At 41.2% G+C, this 22,271-nt stretch overlaps 1 gene segment (V, D, J or C); it reads right to left on the reverse strand.

Annotated features, from left to right (window-relative positions):
* Nucleotides 1–6,389: 6,389 nt before the first annotated feature.
* On the reverse strand, nt 6,390–9,057 carry LOC115291350. The segment is given in 3 exon segments: nt 6,390–6,478; nt 8,519–8,893; nt 8,997–9,057. Coding segments are annotated over 3 exon segments (510 nt in total).
* Between the last annotated feature and the right edge of the window lie 13,214 nt (nt 9,058–22,271).

Consider the following 22,271-nt stretch of genomic DNA (forward strand, 5'->3'; position numbering starts at 1 on the left):
GAGACTATTGAATGCTGAGAATGAACTGAGGGTTGGGGGGAGGGGAGAGGGGGGAAGAGAGGTGGTGGTGATGGTGGAGGGCACTTGAGGGGAAGAGCACTGGGTGTTGTATGGAAAACAATTTGACAATAAAATATTATGAAAAAAAAAGAATGTGCTAATAGCAAGGGATTTTTTAAAATTATTGAGAGACAGAGAGAGACAGAGCATGAACGGGGCAGAGAGAGGGGGAAGACACTGAATCTGAAACAGGCTCCAGACTCTGAGCTGTCAGCACAGAGCCCAATGTGGGGCTTGAACCCACAAAGTGTGAGATCATGACCTGAGCTGAAGTCGGACACTTAACTGACTGAGCCACCCAGGTACCCGAATACCAGGGGATTTTAATACTCCACCGACAGCAATATTAGATCAACTAGACAGAAAATCACTGAGAAAACACTGGATCTGAAAGACATATTGGAACAGATGAATTTGACAGATATATGAAGAACTTTACATCCTGAGACTAGGGACATTACTTTCTTCTCGAGTTCACATTGTACATTCTCCAAGATAGACCACATACGGGGTCATAAAGCAGCCCTCCATAAACATAAAAGAATTGAAATCATACAATGCACACTGTCAGATAACAATGCTATGAAACTTGATATCAATCACAAAAAAAGTCTGAAAATCCTCCAGAAATATAGAGGTTAAAGACCACCCTGCTAAAGAATGATTGGGCCAACCAGGCAATTAGAGAAGAAATTTAAAAATATAATGAAACAAATAAAAATAAAACTACAACAATCCAAAGTGTTTCAAATGCAGTAAAGCCAGTCCTAAGAGGAAAGTATATTGCAATCCAGGCCTATTTCAAGAGACTAGAAAAGGCACGAATTCAAAATCTAACAGAGCACCTAAAGGAAATAGAAGGGGATCAGCATGAGCACCCCAAACTCACCAGAAAAGGAGAAATAATAAAGACCAAGGTAGAAATAATCAATATAGAATCCAAAACCACAGGTGAACAGATCAATGATACTAAGAGTTCGAGTTTTGAAAAAAATCAGCAAAATTAATAAACCTCTAACAAGGCTTCTCAAAAAGAAAAGAGAGAGCACCCAAATAGACAAAATCACAGTGAAAAGGGATCTATTCCAACCGATCCCTCAGAAATACAAGCAACTATCAGGGGTTACTATGAAAAATTATATGCCAACAAACTGGACACCCTAGAAGAAATGGACAAGTTCCTAAACATACACACTACCAAAATTCCAATGGGAAGAGACAGAAAATATGAACAGACCCATAACTAGTTATGAAATTGAATTAGTTATCAAACATCTCCCAATGAATAGGAGCCCTGAGCCAAATGGCTTCCCTGGGGAATTTTCCAGGCATTTAATGCAGAGTGGATACCCATTCTTCTCAATCTATTACAAATAATGGAAATAGAAGGAAAACTTTTGGACTCACTCTACGAAGTCAGTATTGCTTTGATTACCAAAACAGAGACCCAGAAAAAAAAATAGACCTCCAGGCCAATATCCGTGATGAATACAGAAAAAAGCACTCAACAAGATACTAGCAAATCAAATTCAACAGCATATAAAAAGAAGTATCCACCATGATTATGTGGGATTCATTCTTGGGTTATAGGGCTGGTTCAATATTCACAAATCCATCAATGTGATACATTATGTTAACAAAAGAAATGATAAAAACTATATGATCCTTTCAATAGATAAAGAAAAAGCATTAAACAAAATATACCACTTTTTTGTTTTAATAAAACCCTGGATGAAGTCGAGATAAAAAGAACTTATTTAAACATCATAAAGGCCATTTATGACAAAACCACAGCTAATATAATCTTCATTGGGGTAAAACTTAAAGCTTTTCTCCTGAGATCAGGAACACAAGGATGTTAACTCTCACCACTGTTGTTTAACATAGTGCTGGAAGTCCTAACATCAGCAATCAGACAACAAAAGGAAATATTGTTGTTTCTTTTTTTTTACTTCTTGAGAGACAGAGAAAGACAGCGGGAGCAGGGGAGGGTCAGAGAGAGAGGGAGATACAGAATCTGAAGCAGGCTCCAGGCTCTGAGCTGCCAGCACACAGCCAAATGCAGGGCTCAAACACACGAACTGTAAGCTCATGACCTGAGCTGAAGCTGGCCGCTTAACTGACTGAGCCACCCAGGTGCCCCAAAAAGGAAATAAAAGGCATCAGAATTGGCAAAGATGAAGTCAAACTTTCACTTCTCACAGGTGACATGATACACACATGGAAAACCTGAACGATTCCACCGAAAGCCTACTAGATCTTAGCCATTAATTCAGCAAAGTTGCAGGGTACAAAATCAACGTTCAGAAATCTGTTGCATTTTTATACACCAATAAGGAAACAACATAAAGAGAAATTAAAAAACTGATCCCATTCAAAATTGCATGAAAAACGGTAAAATATCTAGAAATAAACCTAACCAAAGATGTAAAAGATCTGTATGATGAAAACTATAGAAAAATTATGAAGGAAATTGAAGAAGACACAACGAAATGGAAAACATTCCAAGCTCATGGATCGGAAGGATAAATATTGTTAAAATGTCATTTTAACCAAAGCAATCTACACATTCAATGCAATCACAATCACAATTGCACCAGTATCTTCTCAAAGCTAGAACAAATTATCCTAAAATATATTTAGAAACACAAAAGTCCTTGGATAGACAAAGTAATATTGAAGAAGAAATCCAAAACGTGAGGCATCACAATCCCAGACTTTAGCCTCTACTACAAAGATGTCATCATCCAGATAGAATGATATTGGCGCAAAAACAGACACATAAGCCAATAGAATAGAATAGAATAGAGAACCAAGAACTGGACCCACAAATGTATGGCCAATTAATCGGTGACAAATCAAGAAAGAGTATCCTATGGAAAAAAGACAGCCTCTTTAGCAGGTGGTGCTGGGAGAGCTGGAAAGAAATATGTAGAAGAATGAAACTAGACCACTTTCTTACACCATGCACAAAACTAAATTCAAAATGGATGAAGACCCTTAATGAAATACAGGAAACCATCAAAACTCTAGAGGAGAAAGCAGGAAACAATCTTCTTGACCTCAACCACAGCAATTTCTTAATCCGTAGATCCACAACGGCAAGGGAATCAAGAGCAAATGTGAAGTACTGGAACCTCATCAAGACAAAAATTCCTCTGCTCTGCAAGGGAAACAATCAAGAAACCTAATAGGCAACCGACAGAATGAGAAAAGATTGTTGCAACTGACATATTGGTTAAAAGTCTAGTATCCAAAATCCATAAGGAACGCACCAAATTCCACACCAAAAAAACAAATAATCCAGTGAAGAAATGAGCAGAAGACTTGAATAGACACTTCTCCAACATCCAGATGGACAACAGACCATGAAACAATGTTCAGCATCACTCATCATCAGGGAAATACAAATCAAAACCACACTGAGATACCACTTCACACTGGTCAGAGTGGCTAAAATGAACAAATAAGGAGACCGTAGATGCAGGCGAGGATGTGGAGAAATGGGCACACTTCTACACTGTTGGTAGGAATGTAAACTGGTGCAGCGGCTCTGGAAAACAGTATGGAAGTTCCTCAAAAAACTATCAGTAGAACTCCCCTATGAACCAGCAATAGCACTGCTAGGGATTTACCCAAAGGATAGAGCAATACTGATGTATAGGAGCACATGGACCCCAATGTTCATAGCAACACTTTCTACAATAGCCAAATCATGGAAAGAGCCTAAATGTCCATCACCTGATGAATGGATCAAGAAGATGTGGTATATATATACAATGGAGTACTACATGGCAATGAGAAAGAATGAAATCTGGCCATTTGTAGAAAAGCGGATGGACCTCGAGGGTGTCATGCTAAGCGAAATAAGACAGGCAGAGAAGGGACAGATACCGTATGTTTGGACTCATAGGTCTAACAGGAAAAAACTAAAAGAGGGCCGTGGGGAGGGGAAGGGGGAAAGAGAATTGGGGAGAGAAAGGGACACAAACAATGAGAGACTACTGAATACTGAAAACGAACCGAGGGCAGAAGTGGTAGGGGGAGAGGGAAAAAGGGTGAATGTCATGGGGGAAGGGGGCACTTGTGAGGAGAAGCACTGGGTGTTATATGGAAACCAACTTGAAAATACACTATTATTTTTAAAAAAACTGTTCATAATAAAAAAAAGAAATACCAATGAAAGCTGTGAGGGTTAAACAAACAAACAAACAAACAGAAAGAAAAATAGGAATCCAATATACAAATAGTTTACAATAATATAACTGAGTACATCTCACTCACTATGCACAGCAAAACAAGAAGGTACAATTGAGATAAATATCCAAAGCTGATTGGTTTTTTTGAAGAAGAAGAATTCAGTGATAATACTGGTAAAGGAGAGAGACTGTGAGGGTCTGTACACCCGCGGCTTCTTCCCCAGGTTCACCTGATTTTCCACCCCGAACCTGAGCAGAGTCACAAGGAGGCAGGTGTGTTAGATTGATAATTGATCTGACATATCCTGAAATGTCTGCGGTACACACACAAGATGACTGACAACGTAAGGAGAAGAACCCAAATTGGATTTGCTCTTCTTGAAAATGACCCTCCCAAATGGCATCATGATCAGTAGAGGAGTGGTCCTAACCTGCATCCAAAGGGCACAATTTCCCCCCAGGGATCGAGGTCTGGTTTCAGGTGCAGACCCTTGGGATGTCACAAGTATGTGCAGACACTAAGTGGAAGGGCACTTCCTGTGTCTCCTCCGAGGTTCGGGTCATTCCGGGTTTCAGGCAGGACATGGAATTCCCTGTCCATCAGAGCCTCTTGTCCCTCATGGTACCACCTCCTCTTTCCCAGACAGAGAAGAAGCATGAGGGCACGGGGAGAAACGTTGTGGGTTTATCAAAGTCAATTTGTAAACGCATCCTCGTCCTGTATTGAACAGGTCCTGTTTTTCTCTCACATGTTGATATGCGGTTGCTATGTGTGAATTCATGAGGGTGAAGTGCCATACATTCTGTATCTACATCTCAAGTTGCGCATATGAGGATGTGCTCCAGTAGAGCAGGAAAGGTATTGTAGGAGAAATTACAAATCCTCCACATATCTCAGAGAAGTTGGTGGATCTCTGCATGTCTGTGGGTTGGGCTGGAAAATACCAGGTCCAGATGCATAGGGAGTGTATTACCATCTGTGGTACAAGGGATGTTAAACTGTGAGTGCACTCAGGACCTTGAGATGAAGTTACTATACTGGGTTTTTCCACGGCCGTAAGTGGAATCACAGTATCCTTATGAGAGCAATGAGGAGGGCGTTCATTCTACCACAAGAAAAGAGCCACATGTGTCTGCAGTAACTTCCTCCCTGCTTGCTATTCAGGGAAAGACATGCCATGACCATCAACTCAAGGTATGCAACTCTAGAAGATGAAGATTCCCCTTAGAGCTTCAGAAGGACACACAGCCCTGTTGACATTTTGATTCAGATTCTGATTAACTGATTTCATTCCACTGACCACCCAAAGCCTGAGAGAATACACCTGTGTTTTACATCCCAGTTTGAGCGGATACTTCATGGCTGGAATATGAATAGAAGTGCAGTGTCTACACCTATCAGCTGACTAGGGGTTACTATTATTCCCAGTACCTTTGAAGGGTCAATGCCTTATATTAGCCCTTTTGTGTTCTGCTCCACATTCATCCTGCCCCCTGCTATAACTCTTAGAAGTTAAAGCAGTTTACCTTCTCTTCCCAACATGAGGGAGCTGTTGTGACCCACACAAGGGAGACTCTGGCATCTCCCTAGTACTGTGCTCAGAATGAATTCATGTTCAAATATACCATGAAGGAAGTGTTAATGCTATGGAAATTTCGAAAAAATAAATGTGTGTGTGTGTGTGTGTGTGTGTGTGTGTAGCTACCCTTTTACAGGAGCTGGTTTGTCAACAAAGGAATGAAAATATTAAATAATCAACAAAAACATTATCTTTCATCATTCACCTCTATATAAATGGCCCTCAGTCAAAGAAAGTCTGCAGACACATTGTCCCTTTACCTCCTCAGCCTGGTGCTACTGTCCCCTCCTCAGGGTCTCTGAACCTTTCAGGCTGTGTATTCTTACACTGTGCCTCTTGCACAATAATACACAGATGTGTCCCCAGAGTTCAGTTCACTCCTCTTTGGATAGGCCGTGCTGAAAGACATGTACATGGAGAAAACAAATCGACCTGGGAATCCCTCTGCAATTTTTGGATTCCCAGTGTAAGTGCTGATCCATCCCATGTATGGGAGGCTCTTTTCTGGTGCCTGTAGGACCCAGGTTATAGTACACATGGTGAAGTTGTGTCAAGATGATTCACAGGAGACTTTCACTGACACTCCAGGCTTCCTCAACTTAGCTCCAGACTGCTTCAGCTGCACCTGGGAGTACACACCTGTAGAGAGGGGACACAAGGGGTCAAGTCCTCCTTGACTGGTCCTGGTCCACTCCTCTGTCCAGGAACTAGGATGTCTGTTCTCTAGACATTGCTGCCAGTACAGGATTCTCCATCTCTAGTCCAATGGTGAGAGGCTGTGCTTTCAGTGTCTCCTGTAAGGGATGGGGTTGTGTGATGATGCTCCCAGGGCACAGACACACACAAGCCTACCCTAGTTCACCAAGGCTTATTTGCCTATTAAAGAGACAGAGTATTTCATACTGAAGACTAGACCTATCTAGAGAAGGATCAGGGATGTGAAACAGGAACCATGCTTACTGGGACCTAGATGATTAAAGCTCTTAAAATAACTTTTTTTTTAAAAAAATGTGTTCATTTTTGAGAGACAGAAATAGACAATTCAAGTGGGGGAGGGGCACAGAGAAGGAACACAGAATCTGAAGCAGGCTCCAGGCTCTGAGCTGTGAGCACAGAGCCTGATGCAGGGCTCAAACTCACTCACTATGAGATCGTGACCTGAGCTAAAGTCAGCCAGGTATCCCTATGTGGTACAAGTTCTGATTCAGGCCTTTTCTATTCCTACCATTGGGTAAGGGGGAAAGGGGGCTTTTCCAATCCTGGTGTATAAGGGAACTAATCCCTTCAAAAGGCTGTCTCCTCCTGACATAGGTGCTTTCCAAAGGCCCTGTGTTCTCTTTCCATCCCTTTAGCATAAAGTTTTTACATGGGGGAAGCTAGAGGACACACTTATTGCACTGACATCAACAACTAAAGAATTAATTAGTTAACCCTGCCTTTGTAAGCCTACTCTAATCGAGGACCTCAAACTGAAGATTCTTATCAATCCAATAGAAGCTTCTGATCTTTTCATGCACACAGGTAACACAGACATTCAGAGCTTACTGGTGACCTTAGAGAGGGGACAACTTACAGCCTAGACACTGAGTAAGATCTCAGTCTATTTCTACAATCACTTTATCATTGTGAATATTTTCTTGGATCCTTATTCTTATTTTCCAAGGTTTCAGACAGTTTCTCTTTAGAATAGACATTTCTCTCTTTTACTCTGTTTTCATCCATGTTTAGCAAATTAGTCGTTATCCTCTGACCTTGGATTGTTGCTTCCTAGCTCCTGAACCTCCTTCTTCCCTCTCCTCCTCCCTCCGGACTCACGAAGAATCCGACGGAACCAATTAGTTCTCCCTCCTTTGACTCAGGTGGGAGACTGACTCCATACAACCCCCTCCCTGTAACAGGACCCCCTCCCCAATGACCCACAACCACATCATCAGAGAGTGTCACTTCCTGGCTCCATCCAACTGTTTATGACTTGCTGAGGGGCCTTCCAGCTCACGACAGGCACAAAGATGTATGTGACTAAGGTTTAATAATATCTTCTCTCTCTCTCTCTCTCTCTCTCTCTCTCTCTCTCTCTCTCTCTCTCTCTCTCTCTCTCTCTCTGTGTGTGTGTGTGTGTGTGTGTGTGTGTGTGTGTGTGTGTGATCTTCAGATTCCACATCCACACCACAGGCAGGTGGGGGTCCCAGAGATTTTACATGCTGACAACTGCAATTGATGCAGTGAGTGTGGTGGAGCCAATGGTCCAGCAGGAGTTTGTCTTCGTTTGCTTAGATTTTGGATGCCTTTGTAGAGTCATGTCCACATGCACTTTATGTTCCTTCTAGCCATCTTACACATGGAGCCGGTTGTCCTGTGATGCACAGGGAGTGAAACAGGGAATCTTGCAAGGCTTCATTTGATGTTCATCAGGATATCTGTAATTATTTCATACTTAGTGGCAGGAATTAAGCTAGTGCAAGCAACTCCGTATTCTGTGCACGTTAGTATACATTTCCTATTACTGGTTTCTAATTCATACACTGAACAGTTAAGCACAGAATCATGTGTACAAAGAGACACCTGGGTGAAACTGCTGTGTAGAGAGGCAGCCCTAAACTCCACAAAAAATCCTCCTGACAACTTCTATCTGCATTGCTCCTGGGTATATAAACCCGAATTGTGCATAGTGTGCATCACCTGGTGGTGCTGCTCCCCTACTACAGGGAGGTTTGTGTCTGGGCCCACAGTGACAACCCCTCAATTTGCATGCTGTACAGAAATACATGGCCGTGTCCTCGACTCTCAGGTTGTTCATCTGCAGATAGAGCGTGTTCGTGGCGTTGTCCCTGGAGATGGTGAATCGGCCCTTCACGGAGTCCGCATAGCTTGTGCTACTTCCATCATATTTAATCCATGAGACCCATGCCAGCCCCTTCTCTGGAGCCTGGCGGACCCAGTGCATGTAGTAGTTACTGAAGTCAAATCCAGAGGCTGCACAGGAGAGTTGCAGGGAGCCCCCAGGCTTCACCAGGCCTCCCCCAGACTCCACCAGCTGCACCTCACACTGGACACCTGCAGACACAAGACATTTAGGTCAAGAAACTGTCACACATCCACTGTTTCTCTCACTCATATCCTCTCACAAACTCAGTATCTCGCACTCACCATGAATTACCTTTTAAAACAGCAAACAGGAAAACCCATCCAAGCAAAAACTCCATAGTGAGCTGTCAGTGTTCTGTCCTGATCACAGAATGGGAACACCTGAGACTCCCGGGGCTGGGGCTCCTCTCCCAGTTGCAGGCTTGAGGCTGGGCTGCTTTCATCAGCACAAGAAGGACCACATTTGCATATCCTATGAGTATATAAACAGCCATGTATTCAGTGGTTACAGGTGTGGCATAACCACAGCCGATGTAACTCTTCTTGATTTGGTGTATTGAGAGCATTTGAATAAATATAAATTGGTATTATGATTTTCCAGAGTACACACTGTCCTCCATATGCTAATTTGGTTTTACCTCTGCACACTAATCTTGGGTTTAGGTGTAGTGATAGCCATTAAGTAGGTGTGAACCTACACCCAGAATGTAGGGGGTTGTGAAGTGTCCAAGACAATTGTGTGGTGAGAGTGAGCCCCAGTATCTGGGCTTTTGTTCCTTTCCACGGGACCTATTCTCCCCTCCTCCCCCAACCTCTGAACCACCTGGACGACCAAGTGAGACATGTGGAATCCCTTGTAATGGACACAGGATGATTTTACTTGTTTTGGAGTTTACCTGAAATATAGAGTGAATCAGGTTCTGTGCATGTGTATTTTCAAGTCGCTAAAATGTCACCATCACTGTGTTCCTCCTGAATCATCCCTGTATTTGTCAGACCGTTATTGAGTGTGTGTGATATAGGATAAGTTGCAATTGCAGAGTGTGTGAGATAACACTAATGTCAGAATCAACATGAAAAAGGGTAAACATGTAAATCCTGTTAAATCTTCTGAGTTCCCCTGGAATTTTTCTTACCTACTTTATTTCTTCACCCTGTCCCCACAGAACTATTGATGTTTCACATGTTACACAGACTATTTTTAGTTTTATAGAATTCAGACGTGTAATTATATTATATAAACCTTTCTCTGTAGGGTTTATATGGCTCAGCATTAGTCCTTGTGCACACAACCATGTTGCTGGTTGTTGCAGGAGTTATTGGATTTAATGTTTGGCAGGCAGCTTCACAAGAATGAACATTGTCAAATTTTATTTTTTAAGTGTTTGTTTTTTGGGGGATCCGGATTGCTGCCAGTGTCCGTTACTTCAATAAAGTAGCTTCAGGCTGGAGATGTAGACATGGCACTCAGAGAATGCATTATTTATTTAGTTTCCAGAACAACTAACCTGTACAAGAGGCAGAGGAGCCAATTTCCATAAATGTATGTTTCTGTCTTCTGACAAGTTGCTCTTATGATTAGAGTTAATGGAAGCTCATTTTGAAAATTGGGAATATATATAAAACACACTTAAGGAGCGCCTGGGTGGCTCAGTCCATTAAGCATCCAACATCAGGTGATGATCTCACAGTTTGTGGGTTCAAGCCCCATCAGTCTCTGTGCTGACGGCTCAGAACCTGCTGTCTGCTTTGGATTCTCTGTCTACTCCTCTCTCTACCCCTCCTCTCTCTAAAAAATAAATAAAAATTAAAGACTAGTGAGCTTTTTATGGAGATGGTATTTAGAGTTGAGAGGAATGAGGTGAAAGACATTTCTTTAGAAAAGCAGGATGGCCATAGGTGATATATGGAAAAACAGTTTAACAGAAATCAAGAAAATAGAAATTGATTAGAAAACCACTGAATAATTCACATCCTTGTCAATGATGTGATCTGATGAAGATAAGTTTCCATGGAAATAAGTCCCGTCTCATGGATGCGGTCCTATTTCACATCTGAGATCTGTGTCTCTGTGGACCTGATACAGTTCTAGTCAGGTAGGCAGGAGGGGGTCAGCTGGGATTTTTCTGCTTCCTCATATGTTACTTCAGAATAAAATGTTCTTTTTCCAAATCCCTTTTCCTCTCTGCATGTGGGAATGCTGACACCATGTCCATCCATGATGGGGTCATCTGGGGTTGGGGAATGATATAGAACTGATTTTCAGTCAATACACTAGAAGCACTCTTTAGAGTGCACCAAGAGTGCTGCTTGGTGGCACAAGTGATTTCCAACAAGCATTGGTCAAGTATTCTACTAGAGCACACTGCATGGTGTAGCAACTTTGGTATGACCTTGAGTCAAGTATTTGCAAGAACACCAAGAGAATAAGGTAATTTCCTGCTCATGTATAACCAGCAACAGCAAGTCCCAGGGAACCTGTGAGGTGGCACATGGCTGGAAGCCCATCTTCAGGGGCTATTTGAACACAGATAGATGGATTTTATACAGCATCCACCCACTACGGCATGTGGATATGCTTTATTTGTTGTATGTGTATTTGCCCCATGGTGTGCAGTCATTCCTTGACCAAAACCTCCAGTCCTTAAAGATGATGAAAAGCTTTTTGAGTTGTGTTTCTATCCAGAGTTGTACCTGCTTTTCTATACAGTGACTGAGACACACACTTCATAACAGTCATGGTAACAAAACTCTGTACAATGCTGTTTAGACTCATACCACACAGTCCTCACATCCACAGTCTTCTTGAAAGGTGGAAAGAAACAGCATCCTTAAAATAAGGTTACACAAACTCTCAGAAATACATGGACTCTGTTGTCCAAAGAAACTTCCTGTGGTACATAGGCCTTGATTTCTCTATCTGTTGCTTCATTATTGGTGTATAGAAATCCAACCGATTTCTGTACATTGATTTTGTACCCTGCAACTTTACTGAATTCATTGATCACTTCTAGGAGGCTTCTGATGGAGCAATCGAGTTGTCCATGTAGAGTATCATGTCATCTGCGAAAAGTGAAAGTTTGACTTCTTCTTTGCCAATTTTGATGTCTTTTATTTCCTTTTGTTGACTGATTACTGATGCTAGGACGTCCAGCACTATGTTAAACAACAGTGGTGAGAGGGAACATCTCTGTGGTGTTCCTGATCTCAGGGGAAACCTCTCAGTTCTTCCCCATTGAGGATGATATTAACTGTGTGCCTTTCAATAATTGTTTTAATAACGTTTAAGTAAGTTCCTTCTATCCCGACTTTCCTGAGACTTTTTAGCAGGAAGCAATGTTGCATTTTGTCAAATGCTTTTTCTGCATCTACTGATAGGATCACATGATTTTTATCTTTTCTTTTGTTAATGTGATGTATCACATTAATAGGTGTGCGAATACTGAACTAGCCCTGTAAGCCAGGAATGAATCTCACTTGATCATGATGGATAATTCTATTAATGTGCTGATGAATTCGATTTGCTAGTAACTTGTAGAGTATTTTTTGCATCTGTATTCATTAAGGTTATTGGTCAGTAGTTCTCCTTTTATGCTGGGTCTCTGTCTGGTTTAGGAATCAAAGTGATATTTGCTTCATAGAATGAGTTTGGAATTCTTCCTTTGATTTCTATTTTTTGGAATAACTTGAGAAGGATGGGTGTTAACTGATTTACATAGCTAGTAGAATTCCCCTGGGAATTCATACGCCCCTGGGCTTTTATTAGTTGGGAAACTTTTAATAATTGATTCGATTTCCTTACTGGTTATAGGTCTTTTCAGATTTTCTATTTCTTCCCTTGAAATTTTGGTAGTGCATGTGTGTTCAGGAATTTATCCATTTCTTCCCGGGTGTCCAGTTTGTTGGCATCTAATTTTTCATAGTAATCTGTGATGATTGCTTGTATTTCTGAGGAATCATCTGTAATAGATCCATTTTTATTCATGATTTTGTCTATATTTTTCTTTCTGAGGAGCCTTGCTAGAGGTTTATCAATTTAATTTTTTTTTCAAAAAAACCAACTCTTGGTTTCATTGATTTATTTATGTCTTTCTTTGGATTATATATTGTTTATTTCTGCCCTAATCTTTATTATTTTTCTTGTTCTGCTGGGTTTGAGGTGCTCTTGCTGCTCCCTTTCTAGTTTCCTTAGGTGCTCTGTTAGGTTTTGTGTTTTCGCTTTTTCTATTTTGTTGAAATAGGCTGGATTGCAATAAGCTTTCCTCCTAGGACTGCCTTTGCTGCATCCCATAGTTTAGATTGCTGTCATTTCAGTTTAATTTGGTTTGATATATTTTTTAATTTCCTTTCTAATAAATGCCTATTCACACAATCATTCTTCAGTAGGGTGGTTTTCAGCCTCCACATTTCTGGAGGTTTTCCAGTCTTTTTCCTGTGGTTGATTTCAAGTTTCATCGCATTGTGATCTGAAATTGTGGAAGGTATGATCTCAATTCATATGTATTTATGGAGGGCTGTTTTATGACCCAGTATGTGATCAATCTTGGAGAATGTGCCATGCGCATTTGAGGAGAAAGTGAATTCCAGCTTCAGGATGCAGAGTTCTAAATATATCTATCAATTCCACCTGTTCCAGTGTGCCATACAGGTCCATTGTTTCTTTAATGATTTTCTCTCAGATTGACCTATCCAGTATTGTAAGTGGAGTATTAAGGTCCCCAGCACATTCTTATCCATAAGATTGTTTCTGTTTGTGATTAGTTGTTTTATGTATTTGGGGGCTCCCGAATTCGGCCCATAGATGTTTATAATTGTTAGCTGTTCCTGATTTAGAGACCTTGTAATTAATATATAATGTCCTTCTTCGTCTCTTGTTACTGCCTTTACTCTACTTTAAAGTCCAGTTTATTCTATATAAGTCTTCCTACTCCAGCCTTCTTTTGGTGTCCCATCACAATGCAGATATTTCTCCATCCCCTTACTTTCAATCTGAAAGTGTCTTCAGGTCTAAGGTCTCTTGTAGACAGCAAATAGATGGATTTTTTTTTATACATTCTGCTACCCTGTTTCATTTGATTGGAGCATTCAGTCCATTTACATTCAGTGTTTTATTGAAAAATATACGTTTAGGTTCATTGTGTTCTCTGTAGAGTTCATGTTTGTTTGATGTCTCTGTGGTCTTGTAATCCTTGCTAAATTTGTCTCATAGAGTCCCTATTAGGATTTTTTGTCATCTGGTCTTGTGGTGATAAATTCTCTCAACTTTTGTTTATTTGGGGAAACCTTGATCTCTCCTATTTTGAATGACAGGCTCACTGGATAAAGAATTCTTGGTTGCATATTTTTTCTGTTCATCACATTGAAGATTTCCTGCCATTCCTTTCTGGCCTTCCAAGTTTCAGTAGATAGGTCTGTAACTACTCTGGTTTCCCTTTATATAACAGGGCCCTTTTACCCCTAACTGCTTTCAGAATTCTCTATCTTTATATTTTGCCAGTTTCACTATGATATGTCATGCTAAACGTTGATTCAGGTTACGTATTAGGGGAGTTTGATATGCCTCTTGAATTTTAATGTCTTTCTCTTCCCCAGATTGGAAAATTTTTCATCTATAATTTGATCAAGATCTCGTTCAAGACCTTTTTCTCTTTTTTCATCTTCAGGAACTCCTATGATCTGGATATCAATCCGTTTGATTGTATCACGCAGATCTCAAATTCTCCTTACCTGGTCCTATATCAATTTCTCTCCCTTTTACTCGGCTTCCTCTTTTGATATAACTGTATCTTTTAATTCACACATTTTCCTCTCTGCTTCTTCAATCCGTACAGTGGCATTCTCCCTTTTATTATTCACCTCATTTATAACCTTTTTAAGGTCCGTAGTCTATGTTTTAATAGCTTCTCTGATGTTTTTTTCAAGTCCAATGATTAATTTTATGACAATTGTTGTAAATTCTTGTCCAGTTATGTTGTTTATGTCTGCTTTGAACTGTTCTCTAGGTGTGATTTCTTCCTGGAATTTCTTTAGAGGAGAGTTCTTTTGTTTCATCATTTTGGCTAGCTTTTTGTCTCTTGTCATTTTTAAAAGGCAGTTATGCACTCTGTATCTTTTAGTATTGCTCTATTAAAGGAGGCTATTTGACTGTCCAGGGTATGTCATTTCAGGAGATGATGTTTTTATGGAGTCTCTCACTTTTTCTTTTTATGCCTCTGATTAATATATTTCCCTACTCAGTGATGTTTGAGACTTTCCACTGTGTGTGCTTTGGCTTGTTTCTTTAAATATCCCTGAAAAGGAAAACAGACAGACAAACACACAGGGAACAAAAGCAGGCAAACCAACTGACAGATCAAATAAACAAGCAAACCAAATAGGAAAGAAAAAAAAAAACAGGGAAGAAAAGAGAGGACAAGAAGGAGAAAATGAAGGTGGGCAAACAGGGACAGCCGAAGATAAAGGACCATTTAGAGCATACAACCTGCGGAGGGGAAAGATAAGAATGAGATAAGGAAAAATATCTGGATGGTAAGAGTTGATCTAACCACAACAGTGCATGAATGTTGATCTTTCCCAGGAGAAAATAGGAAAAGAGTAAAGAGAAAACAAGGAAAACATTAAAAAATAAAAATAATAAGGAAAGAAATAAATATAAAAGTAAAAATAATAAGAAAAAAAATCATGGTGGGGGCACTTGTGGAGAGAAGCACTGGGTGTTATATGGAAACCAATTTGACAATAGACTATTAAAAATAAAAAAATAAAAAAAAACAGCACTTGGCATATAAAAAAAGAAAAAAAGAATCCAGGTCTCCAGTGTGTATGGGTGTGGTTTGATGTAGGTAGGTCATGTTGCAGGGGCTGGTCTCTGATGCCCCGCCTTAGTGGCTGTGGGGAGAAGAATGGCGACTTTGCAAGCCCCCCTCAGACCATGCATTGCCAGCCACTCTCTTGAGTCCACCTCTCGGTGTCACAGGCGGGCCAAATTGTTTCAGTTTTCTACATTCTGCGAGGTGTCTAAACCCTCGTCTACCCATTAAAATGCTTCCACCACCATTAAAATGATCTCCAGCAGGTAAGCAGCTTTCTGGCTGGAATTGTGTAGGGATTGGGGAGCCAGTTTTTCCCTGGCTTCACCTGAAGTTGGCCAGTGTGGAGCCCATGGGAGAACAAGCCCGCTGAGGGTGATGGATTTCTTTCCCTGTGCCCAGTGGCTACACATGGAAAGTTTGTCTCTTCACCACGGGCTGAGGTCTCCCCTCTCCAGAGAACATGCTATGAGCATTTTAGCCTCTCCTTCTCTTCCCCTCAGCTCTGGGCCACCCTGCAAGGCCCTTCCACGCAGCGCCCTGCACAGCCGGTTCGTCTGTAGCCCTCCACGATTCTGTACCACCTGCACAGTGGCCTGCGCAGGGTCCTGCATTGTGCTGTGCCACCTCTGGACACATGGCTCTCTGAGGGCCGGGCACCAAGTTTCTGGGCACTCTCTTCCCCGGCTTGGCTTTGAGTCGCCATTCCCTCCTTCAGAGTCTCTGGTCCCAGTTCCAACTCACTCAGGCATCCATAAGGCTGTTATCAATAAGGGCTCTGTGCGCACACCTCCATTCTTGGAGATCAGAATATTGTGTCTTATTCCATTCATCAGGTGATGGATATTTAGGATCTTTCCAGCAGGGGTGTTATATGGAAACCAACTTGACAATAAACTTTAAAAAAAGAATATTGTGGCTTTTAGTTCTTCTCAGTTTGATGGTTGCAGGGATATGGAGGTAACAGTGCTCCCAACTTCTCCGCCATCTTGCTCCCCTCCATTGGAGTTCTTAATCCACTTACATTCATAGTGATTACTGAGAGATATGATATTAGTGCAATTGTGTTATCACAATGTTTCTATAAAGTCATCTGTTTCTGGAGATGTTCTCTCTTCCATTCTAGAGTTTGTTGCTTTTGGTCTTTCTCTCCAATAGTTCCCTTTAATATATCTTGCAGGGATGGTTTAGGGGTCAAAGACTCTTTTAGATTTTGTTTGTCTGGGAAACTCTTTATCTCTCCTTCTTCTCAATGACAAACTTCCTCTTTTTTTTCCATTCAGCACATTGAATGTATCATGACACTCCCTTCTGTCTTGCTAGGTGTCTGTTGAGGGAACTAACCTTATTTGCCTTCTCTACTTAGTTAAGGACTTCTTTTCTCTTGCTGCTTTTAGGATTTTTCATTTTTGTTTATATTATGCCAATTTTCTATTATTTATCTTGGTAATGGCCTGGTGTTGTTCATTTTGATAGAAGTTCTCTGTGCCTCTTGTATTTGGATGTTCATTTCCTTCTCAAGGTTAGGGAAATTTTCAGCTATAATTTGCACAAATATACTTCCTTTCCTTTTCCCCTCTCTTCCACTGGGACTCCTATGAAAGGAATCTTATTACACTTTATGGAGTCACTGAGTTCTCTGAGTCTACATTCAGAATTCAATAGGTTAGTTTACCCTCAGTTTTCTACTTCCTTATTTTCCTATTTATCTTCTATATCACTTAGTCATTTTTCTGCTGCTTCCATCCATTCTTACATACAGTAAACATTGCATCTTTTGATAAAAGTTTAAAATTTCACCATGACCAGTTTTTGTGTCTGTTATCTCTGTAGTATGGGCATCCTTGATGTCTTCCATGCTTTTCTCAAGCCCAGCCATTCTCTTCATTATTGTTGTTTTAAGTTCTGTTTCAGTCTTATTCGTTATACCATCCCTGGGTATGATATTTTCTTATTCTCTCATTGAGAATGAATTCCTCCTTCTTGTCATATTATCTGAGTCTCTGTCTTATTCTGTGTTTCAGAAAAGCCTGTATGTTTTCTGCTCCAGAGAAGTAGGGCGATATTAAGAAGCTTTTGTGTACTGTTCAGACTGGGACTTCAGGAAGTGTTATGGTGAGTGCTGTGTGCACTTTGTTCTTGTGTTTTGGCTCCTCTGTCCCTCAGGCCAGTCCTCTGCAGCGTTTCTACTTCCTTAAAGTGGGGTATCTTAAGACCTTGCACAGTGTATGATGAAGTTTAACTAGGTGTGTTTTGGTCTGCTTGACAAGAGAGGCTACATCCTATTTCACTTAAAGATGAGGTTTGTTGTTCTCTATGGTCAATGCAAGTTGTGCCTGTGGAGGTTCTTCTGGGGGAGGGGACTGATGTGGATCTGATTCCCAAGCACTCATTTTTTAGTAATAAAGCACCTGGAAAGTGCAAGGGGTTGGAACTTGGCGTAAGTACCTCAAGCCTATACTGAGGGCTGTTCTCACCGAAGTCTGTCTATGCTGAGTTTTGGGGGGAAATAATGGCATTGGCCCACACTCTCACCCCTGGAGTGGGAGTACCCACTACCTCTGTCCTGGAAGCCCTCCCAGGGCCCTGAATAATCTTGCTTTGTGTGTATCAGTCTTACATCAGAATCCTGCCTTCACATTATTTGGGTCCAAGGCATCTTTACATCCTATGGGACATTGCTCTTGTGTTTTATTTGTGTGGTGCACCAGATGGGTTTCATCACTCCAAATTGTAGGGACTCAGCGTGGTGCCACTGAGCTTCTCCTGTGGGGGAGGGTCTCGCTGTGCTATGGTTGGTGCTGGTTTGTTCCAGGAGGCCAGTTGAATGAATTCTGGGGTGTTTGGAGTTTATAGTAATGACAGCAAAAATCCAGCTTCGAGATTAGCTGTCCTCAGCAGAGGCTCCTATGTTAATGAACAGGGTACTGCAATGGCTCCTGCCAGCTCTCTTGTTCCAGGAGTGGCAGTGCCACCACTCCCATAGGCACTTCAGAAAGGGGAACTGTCTCTCCACATCTGACCCAACACATGGGATCCTCAGAGCACAGTGCCCTCCGTGGGCCTCTGCCCTCCTTCTCCACAAAAACACTGCTATGCCCAGCAGGGTCAACCTGGTGATGGCATGGACATGTAAATCTCCAGTCTTTGAGCCTCAAGATTACAAGAGGTTGACTTGTCATGAATAACTTTATGTGTCATCTTGACTGCGTCATGGGTACCCGAATTAACCATTGTTTCTGTGGATGTCTGTGATGTGCTTAGAGAAGAGACTGATATTTCCATCCATGGCTTCTGTCTGCATGGGTATCACCCACTACATTAAGGTTCTGAAAAGAATCCAATGGAGGGAGGAAGCATTCCCTCATTTTTACTTCCCATGTGCATGTTTGTACTGGAACATTGGTCTCCTTATACCCTTGATCTAGAGTTGCATTATCAGGTCCCCAAGATCTGAGACTAGACGCTAATTCAGAATGAGATGAAAGAATTACATCACTGTTTTTCCAGGCATTCTAGCTTGTGATAGTAGATCGTGGGACTTCTCAACCTATTTAATCACGTAAACCAATGTACTTTGAGTTCTGTTCTTCAGGAAATGACATATCTCTTGTTTAGATTAATTGAATAAATCTCTAACTCATTTAAAGTTGTGAGTAGCAAAGTGCCATGAAGGAAGTGTCCTCTCGTTTGTTTGGGACAAGAGCTGGGTGAGGATAATGAGGAGCTATGGGATCTTGAGGTGCTAGCCGCACAGTAAATGCATCTGGAACTCCTGTAAAAGTTCAACTGTTTTGCCTCAGGACATTTGGGATTCAATCGTATTTAGGGACAGGAGTAAGCAAGTGCAAACAACTGTGTCTTTTGTGCATGTTTGTGTAGTTTTCCTATGATAACAAAGTTTCTAATACAGAGAGTGAATAGGCAAGCACAGAATCCTGTGTTCATCAGGGCTCGCTGGGGGAAACTGCTGTGTGGAAAGGAAGCTCAGACCCTGACAGGAAACCTGCCTGTAACCTCCATCTGCCCCTGCTCCAGGGAATACAAACCAGAATTGTGCAGTGTGCACCCCCTGGTGGTGCTGATCTCCTTCTACGGGGAGGTTTGTGTCTGCGCTCACACGGACACCCCCTCACTGTGTCTCTTGCACAGAAATACATGGCCGTGTCCTCGACTCTCAGGTTGTTAATCTGCAGAGAGAGCGTCTTCTTGGCGTTGTCTCTGGAGATGGTGAATTGGCCCTTCATGGAGACCACATAGCTTGTGCTACTTTCATCATCATAAATCCATGAAACCTACTCCAGCCCCTTCTCTGGAGCCTGGCGGACCCAGCTCATGTCAAAGTTACTGAAGTCAATCCCGAGGCTGCACAGGAGAGTCGCAGGGAGCCACCGGGCTTTGCCAGGCCTCCCCAGACTCCACCAGCTGCACTTCACACTGGACACCTGCAGACACAAGACATCCTGATCAGGAAACGGTCACACATCCACTGCTTCTCTCACTCATATCCACTCACATACTCAGTGTCTCTCGTTCACCAGAAATTACCTTTTAGAACAGAGCAAGGAAAACCCAGCGAAGCACAGACTCCATAGTGAGATGTCTGTGTTCTGTCCTGATCACAGAATGGAACACCTGAGATTCATGGGGCTGGGGCTCCTCTGCCAGCTTCAGGGTCAGGGCTGGGCTGGTTTAAAGGGCACAGAAAGGGCCCTATTTTCATACCATTTGACTGTATGTCAACCTCCAGACTTTGATTTGATTCTGCAAAAGTGAACGACAGGAGGAGTTACTAAGTCAGATTGTGTAAATGCCGCTGTCACAGTATGAAGAATTCTAATCTGTGAACACAGTTATATTTAGAAGTACCTGTGCATTTTTACTTACCTTTAACCGATATAGGTCTTTATCCCATTACAAGAATTTACATAGTTTTTGATGTTTAGACCAAAATACTTTATTTTGTGCCATTTCATTTTTTTAATAGTTTATTTTCAAATTGGGATCCATAATACACCCAGTGCTTCTTCCCCACAAGTGCCCCCCACCATGATCATCACCCTACTCCCTCCCTTTCCCTCCACCTTCAGTCCATGGTTCATTTTCAGTATTCAATAGTCTCTCATGATTTGTGTCCCTCACTCTCCCCAGCTCTCTTTCCCTCTTCCCCTCCCCATGGTCCTCTGTTATATTTCTCCTGATAGACCTATGAGTGCAAACACATGGTATCTATCCTTCTCTTCCTGACTTATTTCGCTTAGCATGACACCCTAGGTCTATCCACTTTCCTACAAATGACCATATTTCATTATTTTGTGCCATTTTAAATTATATAATTTTTTATTCTTTTGCATATATTTTCATACTGCTGCGTGGAATCACAGCACTTTTCTTGTTCATTTTGTATTCTGCAATTTGTCTCATTTTTTAAAAATTGGTTCTAATATTTTTGTGGTATCTCTAGTGTTCCTTTATGTTTAAGAATATGCCATCTGCAAAAAGGTGATTTTCCTTCCTTCTTACTGATTTAAATGTCTCTTATTTCCTTTTATTGCCTAATTTTTCTGGGTACATCTTCCAGTTGTAGGAGTAGAAAGTTTTCCCTTCTTTGCTTCTGGACTTTTACTGGTCTAAGGATTCAATTGACATAAGACAGATCTATGGGAGAGAATAAGTTTCATTTTGCAAGTACATGAGTTTCCTAATAATATGACACCCAGAAAATGAACAAATCAGGTGGTACTTGTGACTTTCAGACAATAAAACATTGGATTTGTACAGAGTTAAAGCCAACGTGTGTTTTTGGAGTATTAAATTAGTCACCAAGTAACTAGGTTTGTTTGCACAGCCTTCTTGCCCCTAAGATCCTTATTTCGGTGCTAAGGATAATTCTCCCCTTCTGGTACAGGGAAGGGAACTTTCCTAAGGGAGATTTATTTCCTGCTGTCAGGGGACAATGGAGGATCATAGTGTCCTCAGACTGTTTCTCAAATAACTTTCATTCAAATATATAATGTCACAAGATGACACCGTTTGGAATGGCATATTTATTCTTCACATTATCATGTTGACTGCTTACATTGGGGGTAATCATCATTACCTGGCTCCTGATGTGACAAGAAAGGCTTCAGTATTTAACTGTTCAATATGCTGTTGAATGTGGGATTTTCATCATGGCCACGACCACGTGGAGGTAATTTCTGTTCCTTTATAATTGAGTTATTTTAAAATTATGACTGTGCATTGAATTTTGTCCAAATGTTTTTATGAGTTAGTTAAGAATGGTGTAGATTCACTCATTCTCTCTGTTAATGTAGAGCATCACATTTATACATTTGTATATGTTGAAGGATCTTTGCATCCCAGGGATGAATCATGCTGGGTTATCATGAGTGATCCTTTCAATGTGCTGTTGGATTCAGTATGCTCGGATTTTATCAAGGAATTTTGTATGTATGTTAATCTGAGATATTGGCCTGTAGTTTCCCTCCTTGTGGTGGCTTTCTTTGGCTTTGGTGTGAGAGTAATACTGCCCTCATAAAATGCGTCTGGGAATATTATGTTACATCAGAATTTCGTAATATTTTAAGAAATATTTGTGCTAATTCTTCCTTAAATATTTGGTAGACGTTTTAAGAAAGCCATATACTTCTAGGTGTTTTTTTATGAACATGTAGGTTTTAGATTTAGGAAATCTTATTAATTTTTGTTTTGTTCACTTTGTATTCTTTCATGAAACAGTCTTGGTAAATTACATA

The sequence above is a fragment of the Suricata suricatta genome, chromosome 5, assembly GCF_006229205.1.
Source record: "Suricata suricatta isolate VVHF042 chromosome 5, meerkat_22Aug2017_6uvM2_HiC, whole genome shotgun sequence".
In the NCBI taxonomy this organism is placed as follows: domain Eukaryota; kingdom Metazoa; phylum Chordata; class Mammalia; order Carnivora; family Herpestidae; genus Suricata; species Suricata suricatta.